At 37.7% G+C, this 8,034-nt stretch overlaps 1 protein-coding gene across 1 annotated transcript; it reads right to left on the bottom strand.

Moving 5' to 3' along the window:
* Positions 1-1,242: 1,242 nt before the first annotated feature.
* Positions 1,243-6,853, bottom strand: LOC108873663 (ras-related protein Rab-36). The gene is made up of 11 exons (XM_018661973.2): positions 6,558-6,853; positions 5,831-5,914; positions 4,126-4,217; positions 3,944-4,018; positions 3,523-3,624; positions 3,346-3,410; positions 3,171-3,222; positions 2,560-2,641; positions 2,385-2,475; positions 2,149-2,262; positions 1,243-2,054 (listed from the first exon to the last, which is right to left on the bottom strand). Exons 1-11 carry the CDS (start codon positions 6,567-6,569, stop codon positions 1,993-1,995), a joined length of 831 nt encoding a protein of 276 aa, XP_018517489.1. The 5' UTR covers positions 6,570-6,853; the 3' UTR covers positions 1,243-1,992.
* Between the last annotated feature and the right edge of the window lie 1,181 nt (positions 6,854-8,034).

The raw sequence follows: 8,034 nt of genomic DNA, 5'->3' as shown, positions 1-8,034 counted from the left end.
TCTTTTAAAAAAAGAGAACCATGAATTTAATCTAGTGGAATTGCAAATTCTCTCTTACCACTTCCACCAAAACCTTTCTTGTGTAACACAAGCTTGTATGACTTATTGGTCTTCATGATAAACCACCTGAGGAACAAAATCATTACTTCATTTGTAAAAGTTGCAAGCAAACTAACACGAGCCTTGAGTGTTTGTTCTCTTCTATTGTCTTGCTAATCCTAAACTCATTTATTACAGACACTGTAATTCTGCGATGTACTTTATTTTCTAATACTATGAGAGTGGGTAATGTTAAAAGTCTGTGTGGAAAGTGGCTGAACAAGGCAGTCTGATCGGAAAGCTGTGTTGCGTGTTGTAAAAGAGATACCGAAAGTAATGAACGTTCTCTCTATACACACAGAACTACTATACATTCAAGACATATATTTATATAACGTTAATCTGAACAGTAAGTCAGGTCGGGCAGAGCAAGTGAACACACATGTATCAGTACCTGAGCAGTCTCTCCTCAACAGCTCAAACTGCTTGGGATGTTGACATTTGCTAGCGTAGCATGTGGCTAATTTGAGACGATTTACAGCTACTAAACAAACTAACACTAGCCTCAACTAGCCGCACCAATGCATACTTGCGTAGAAAACACAGCCGTGTAGGCAAAATAACACAGAACTACCGTCTTAAGTGTGGAAACCTACAGCACTTTGCTGGCTAACTAGCTACTCTGTGTCACTTCCTCCAAAACATGGAATTGTGTGATATGATTGGTTCGCGTTTGTTCAGAGAGTATCTTAGCGAAACAAGAGGGCTCACTCCGCTCATTCCCATCATCGGCTTTTTTGGAGGCGTGAAACGCGTGGTTTTTTTTTTTTTCTGTATAACCGCGTATGCTACAAATCCCAACGATTTCGTTCTTGTTATACATTTTCTTTAATTACATTTTATTTATAGATGCATGTACTAAGAAATCCTGTTCTGACACTGTCGAGCGTTGATTTTTCACTTGAAATATTTTAGATATCTGAACCACTGCGTCGTCAAGCCTCTGTGCATGTTCAGCGTATTTAGTAGATAAAGAATCCTTCATCAGTAAGATTTGATTTGTGGGTTTTGCACAGCCATACCTCATAATGTTGAATGTTATCCAGACAAAACAGTTCAGTCAGCTGATAAACTACTTTATTAAATAACAACATGATCAGGCAAAATACTGGTCTCAGAACTGCTTACATCAGATATGTCCCATTGTATCAAGATATTAGTTCAAGAAATTACATTATAATCTGACCATTATATATGTTGAGTTGAAAGGAAACATAACCATTTAGTTTACCTGCTCCCAAATTCTAGCCTCTCAATTTAAACATTTTGTTCCTTTATCAGTGTACTACCCATAATAATCAACAATATTCCACAACAACACTGTACAAGGAAATAAACACTGTTACAGTGGTAAAGACAATCTTTAGTGGCCATACAAAGGTGTCATGAGGGATGATGTTGGCCTTACGTCCCAAATGCAATAAGGTTCAAACACCTCTGCCACCCTCTGAAATGATGGACACAATGGAGTTTGTAGAAGTGACCTACATGAGATAAACCATGCTGGTTGTGATGAGATGTGCTGATCACACTCAAATATTAGTTATTACCACTGTATGATTTTATGCTGGGTTTCTCAAAGTCTAAATATTTAGTTCCATTGAATACTTTTTGGACTTTTATGCTATAAATGGTCAAATTTATAAGAATAAGTATCTGCAAAAAGAACCCATTATTAATAGTTTCAGTCCAATAACAACAGACTTTCAAGAACATGTACTGGTCAAACCTTCTGTAAAGGTTAAAATACATGGCTGTTTTGATGAAATAAGAGACCTAATGGTACATGTCCTAAAGCACATTTCAGTCCAGTGGAACATGATGCAGTTAAAGCTCAGAACACAGCCTCTGTCTGGTTTTGCTCTCTTTAACAGCTCTCTGTTCCTCTTTTCATCAGCAGCAGCTTCTCTTCATGTCTTGGGATGTGGCCTCCTCCAGTTTGGCATGATCTGAGTCTGTCGAGACAAACATTTTTTTTAGATTTGTATATCCTCAAGAGTTCCATTATCTTTATAATCTGTAATTGGTAGGAGTTGAGTCATTACTTACTGATACAATCACCTCGTCCGATGCTAGCTGGAACCCCATTCTCCAGTTCCTTCAGCATGCACTTCTCAAAGGCCAAAGCTGCCACCCTGAAGAAAAACTCCTGCACGTTCTCCCCTGAAAATAAGAGAAAATAGTAGGTTCTTACAGTGGCTTTCTGCTTTTCTTGGATGCATTTATCTATGTTTTCTTAATGTAACATATAGCAACAACTGACGAGTGTGAGCGCTTGGTTATACCTGTTTTAGCAGAAACTGCCCAAAACTCTGCATGCATTTCTGTTGCTATTTTAATGGCATCTTTTTCTGTCCTCTGTCTTTCCTCTGAGGGCTTAAGAACAACACAATTGGGTACTGAAAGAATAAAATATATATGTAAAAATGTGCATTTAAATATAATATAAAATATACTCACTAGCAGGTCATTCTTAGTGCCAACCAAGAAGATGAAGCAGGAGTCAGGCTCATTTTCTCTCATTGCCTCCTGCAACCATTGGCTATGAGAACATAACAAAACAAAAATAATCTTTACATTATCTTACAGTGCAACAGTTGTTACTCAGTTTTACTGTATGTATAAGATATGTCTTTTAAAATGGTGACTGATTCAGCTGATTCAGTTTTTAAAATCACAGATACTGCAAAGAGTGATCAAGATAAAATGCTCAAAATTTTTTTGTCCAGCTGCTTTTAGCCCACTATATGTTAAAAGGGCTTTATCTCACACACACTTCTTTCTATAGTGACATAAAGCAACTCAAATTAAAGCTGGGACTTTTGAATGTTAGCAAACACTTGCCCATTTACAGATGAATAAAATAAAGAGTAACATTAGCATTCATTTGGAGTCATAGTTGGATGATAATTCTCTACTGGTTTATGACTACTGTCACCATTTTTGCATAGTCATGTGATTAATTGTCAACATAAAGGTATTGATTATATCTGTTTCAAAATTTTGCAATTTGTTTTAAACTTTATACAGTGGTAGAATAAGCCCAGTGATGATGTTATTACCATACCTACCGTGTATGATCCAGGGACTTAATGTCTGCCATATCAAAGACTGTGATAATGACTGGAAAAGATGAACAGCACGTTTCAGAATTATTAGCTTACCTGAGCTAAAATTTAAAACAGTCTCACCTAGCATTAGACATACAACCATTTTTTTTTATTATATATTACAGCAACTTCTTACCCTGAGCACCTCTGTAGTATGCAGACGCAATGCACTTGAATTTTTCCTGCCCAGCAGTATCCCAGCTGTAAAAAACAAAAGCCATTACCGACGAACATGGACATCAAAAACACAAAGTACTCTTAAGTTACATGCTGTTGTAGAGCAGGATTATTGATTCAAACTCAAACTACTCACATCTGAAGGGAGAAAGGTACTCCAGATATTTCAAACCTCTCAATCTCAAAATCTACTCCAATGGTGGCCTTGTAGTCTCTTTCGAATACATCTTTACAAAACCTGACAACAGCAAAAACAAGTCAAGGTTTTTCTTTTTGCCTCTGGTGATTAGAACTTAGATTGACAGTCAACAGGCCCTAGACCTATTTATAAGCACTTTCCTTAATTCTTATAGGTGTAACCAGTCAGCTCCAACAGTGCCAAGTTAACATAGTACACAGTATTGGCAAGAGAAGTGTCCATACACTTTTAACATATAGACTTTTTACATGCAGTTTTGTCTTGATTTATGTGGTCCTATGTGTTTTAGCTGTGGTTTTGATATTGTGATCTCAGTTATATAGGTTATGTCTTAACTGGCTACTTATTGATGAAGTACCTATTAATGAGGCAGGTCTTCCCCACATTGAGGTCCCCAACAACGACCACTTTTGACATTTTCTGCCGGTCCCACCTTCAAAGAAGATACAAGTTTTTTTCTAACATTGAGACATATATGATTTAAATGTAATGTTCAAGCAAAACTAAGAATGATGCATCAACCCAAAGCAGGAGACTCACGGCTGATGCCTGGCAGCTCTGTCTTTACAGGCTGCTTTAGCCTGAATGTCCCAGTCTTTCTTCAGCTGCAGAGAAGCCTCAGGTGTGTAGCACTGAAAAGAATGAGATCAGACAATTTACAGCATGCTAACATGTTCACAATGACAATGCTACCCTACCATGCAGCTGTTAAGCAGGTATAATGTTCACCATCTAAGTTTGGTGGTTAACATTTATTAAATAGGCTCAAACATATAGAACAGCTGGGGGAATGGTGTCTTGCAGATAATTTAGATATAAACCAAAATCTTGGCGAAACTAAAAGTGTAACCCTAACCCTGATGGTGATGCTAGTTGAAAAGTGAAGGGATCACTCAACAGTTCATCTTAGAATGTTTGTATCAAATCATTCATGGATATTGAACTCATGAATAAATTTAAATAAATTTGGCCCAATTCATCAAGTAGACATTGGGACATTTCACAGGATAAGAGAAAACATTGACCTGATGATGGCACAAGATGGAAGTCCAGGAATCTACAAAGTCATTCGAGTATCTGTACCAGATTTCATGGCAATCCATGCGATAGTTTCACTCAAGTCCAAAAATAGTTCAAGGGGAAAGGTTGAGTCATCACCAAAATCAGAAAGATTCATCTTCCTATCAGCAATTTATTCTGTAATGTACTGCTGCAGCAATAATTTACAGGTTGTCAACAAGTGCCTCTGTGGGTACTCTGTGAGAATTCCTTCTTAACATGGTTACTCAAGTTGACGCTGTTTGATTTTTATACATGCATGTTACATTGTAACTGGGTTAGAATAAACTAGGTTAACTCAGATCTTTATCATGAGAAACCCACTTAAGTAGTCTGGGTGAGTGAGTCACTGTGGTACTGCAACATTTGACAAACAGCAAACCCAGAATCGCAGTACTGTGGGTATATTTTTACATCACTCAAAAAACAGAAGCAAGTATTACTTTGACCTATTGTTAATAGGTTTTACTACTGCATAAATTTAGCATGTGTGGTTTCAGACTTTAAGATATTTTGAGTGTCTGTCAAAATGGAAGACAGTATCCATTTTTATAAAGCAAAAGAACTGAAAGTGAACAAAATGCTAGTCTAGCTAAATCTGACTGCAAGACTGATTTAAATCTGCAGCAGAGAAACAGCAAAACAAGAAGCCACAGTTTTAAAGACTTGTATATTTAACTATACTCATGATTATTTAAGAGACTGTAGCTTAATAACATGACTTAAAATATCTAGCATATTCATCTATACTGGCAAAGAACCACTAGCAGGGTTCTCAGGCAAACAAGGAGAGACATTTGCACTAAGAACCTGTTAACTGGTGCCAAAATTACTAAACATTATTGATTCCTGTCCAAATAAAGTGGCTCATGCTTTTATTGGGCGAGGACTGAGCGGACAGGAGGATATGGTGACAGAGGCTTGGATCGGGTCGCTGACTGCAACAGCACATAATTACCTGTGATCTGATTTAACATCCTGAGAAAGTTAGGAAGAAGTCACACTTTTCCAATACATTAACATCCTCTAGACTGGAACTCCCACTATTTTAACTACAGTGATCTACAGAGTAAAAGATAGGGGTTTTCCTGTGTGTGGATTAAACTGGAGCACACAGTTGTGACCACAGTGTATTGACAAAAAGAATAAGGAGGAGGAGGAGGAGTAGAAGAAGAAGAAGTTGTACCTTTGGAAATTCCCAGAATGCCCTGTCTTTGCTGATGGGTGGTGGGAACGGCATCATCCCATTCCTGTTATTCTCCATGACGACCTGAGAGGGAAGGTGTAGCGACAGTCAGACAGACAGCTTTATCAAATTCAGTCTAATACAAAGCCCTTTTCAATGTTTTTTTTTTACAAAGGTCAAATGTTTTCTGAACAACACGAATATTTAGAGAGCGTCAGGATCCAAATTCCGATTCTCATTTTGTGTGTTTCGATAGTACGAGTGTGGAATACTGGCCGAGACATTAAAAAACATCTAGTCAGGCTTATTCAGTTGCAGCATCGTGAAGTTATCTAGTACAAGGCAGACATTGAGGTCACTTTGCCTTCAAAATAAAAGTTGACAAAAGTCGAATCGAATTTGTGAAAGTACATTATAAAACATTCATTGTTGTTTCTGATGTGTTTTGTATAGTTTTTTTTTTTTTTAAACTTCCTCGCCTTGGCCCCAATGCTGCACCATCTTACATATCAAACAAGGTGAAGCTTGTAGACAACGATTGTAATGTGAATATCATGGACGGAAGCACGGAAGTATTACCACATTCTGTTTACACTGGCAGCGACACAGCAGACACCACAACCAACTACACCGCCTATTTTTAACACGTGGGCTTTTTTTCTTTTCAGAAAGACACTCTGTTACTCTGTGGTTCTAGTCAGTAACACTCTGAATGACCTGTACTCACCAAATATCTCATCGATTCCTCTGGCTGAGTCGCTTGCTGCAGTGGGAAACCCGGATGTTTTCTGATGAGCTGCCCGTTTCCATGACAATGGTGCTGTAGCTCCTGTGTCACGTGACAATTGGACTTTCATTGCACACAGTCGGTCCTATTAGTCCCCATGAGAACACACGCGCGTGCACACAGACACAGGCACAGACACTAAACCAGGACAGGCTGTTGAGAGGCAGTACCATGTAGATATGCATTAAAAAATCTTACTGGAGTAGAATCATTCCAGTCATTTTTTGCAAATTATAAAACCATTTCTGTCTGTAATTTAGTCCTGTAAACTATTTTATTTTTTTAAGGAAACTGGCAGTGTAGTAGAAGTCTTTCAGTCTGTTATAAGTGAAATCACCTTGTTTATGGAATATTCTAGAAATGATTATCTGCATCTTGAAACAAAAAAGGGAGATTCCCTTGGTAAAATATGTTAAATAAATCCCGATCCGACATATAAATACCTAAAACAAATTGTGTATTGAGAACAGCTAGCATATTCTTTCTGCACTGGCAGATAAGAAATAAGACTTAAAGGGCTTAAAATTACAGACTAAAACGACCTGATAAAAGGGGGATTATTTTTAACTGAATGATGAACAGTTGAAAGTTACCTCCAAATAGCTAGCAGCTCACCTGATTCATGTAGTATTGATGTAGTGAAATTAGAAAGGAACGACGGGAGCAGGAAATAAAGAAGACTAAGACTGAAATTCTCACGTGTAGGCGATAAGTAGCCCACCTCAAAGCTGTACGGTTCTTGAGTAAATGTACTTACAATAGTTACATTGCACCACAAGTAACCTATGTTAATGTAGTCACATATCAAAGAATAACTCGTGTACTCTCTCCAACTCTTCATAGTTTTACTTTAACTGGATTCCCAATCATTTTGCACACGGAGAAAAGAAGTTGTGAATTCTTCTGTTCCCTAAAGTTTAATACACAATCAACAATATACGTGGACTAATTGCACCACCTTGTGGTGTTAAAGTGAAAAGTTAAGTTCACCCATCCATTACCTATACCGTTTATCTTTACGGGTCCTGCGTAAGTATACCCGAATGCAGGTGAATTTATATTTGACCTTCAGCATAGTAAAAAAACAAAACAAAAAAGCAAATCAACCAAACAGACAAGCAAAGAAAAAAGAAGAACGACAAACAGCTATGATTTAATCAACATTAACTATCCAATGTTAATTGCACCACCGCCAGTACTTGAACGCACCGCAAGCCATGTGTCTGTGAAGGCCACTTTGGGAGCGGACGAGCTTCGTAACTTACGAAGTGCGTGTGGAGCAAATCACCCGAACTGTAGCGAGATGGAATAAAAAATAAGAAAAAACTTCGTCTGAAGAGGCTCTAGATGATTCAATTTAGCATTAATTCACAGTTCGCTGTATTGAAAACTCTTTCAAACAAGGTGACATTTAATC

This window comes from Lates calcarifer, unplaced genomic scaffold (genome assembly GCF_001640805.2).
Source record: "Lates calcarifer isolate ASB-BC8 unplaced genomic scaffold, TLL_Latcal_v3 _unitig_509_quiver_1317, whole genome shotgun sequence".
NCBI lineage: Eukaryota > Metazoa > Chordata > Actinopteri > Centropomidae > Lates > Lates calcarifer.
The sequence above is the reverse complement of the archived record's forward strand: the minus strand, read 5'-3'. Positions and strand labels throughout refer to the sequence as shown.

What these genes read in the sequence shown, in the direction of transcription:
- LOC108873663 (XM_018661973.2), bottom strand. An exon ending in GTACCTTTCTCCCTTCAGAT is followed by an intron (nt 3,411 to 3,522) that starts GTGAGTAGTTTG and finishes TGTTTTTTACAG; the next exon opens with CTGGGATACTGCTGGGCAGG. An exon ending in ATACTACAGAGGTGCTCAGG is followed by an intron (nt 3,223 to 3,345) that starts GTAAGAAGTTGC and finishes CATCTTTTCCAG; the next exon opens with TCATTATCACAGTCTTTGAT.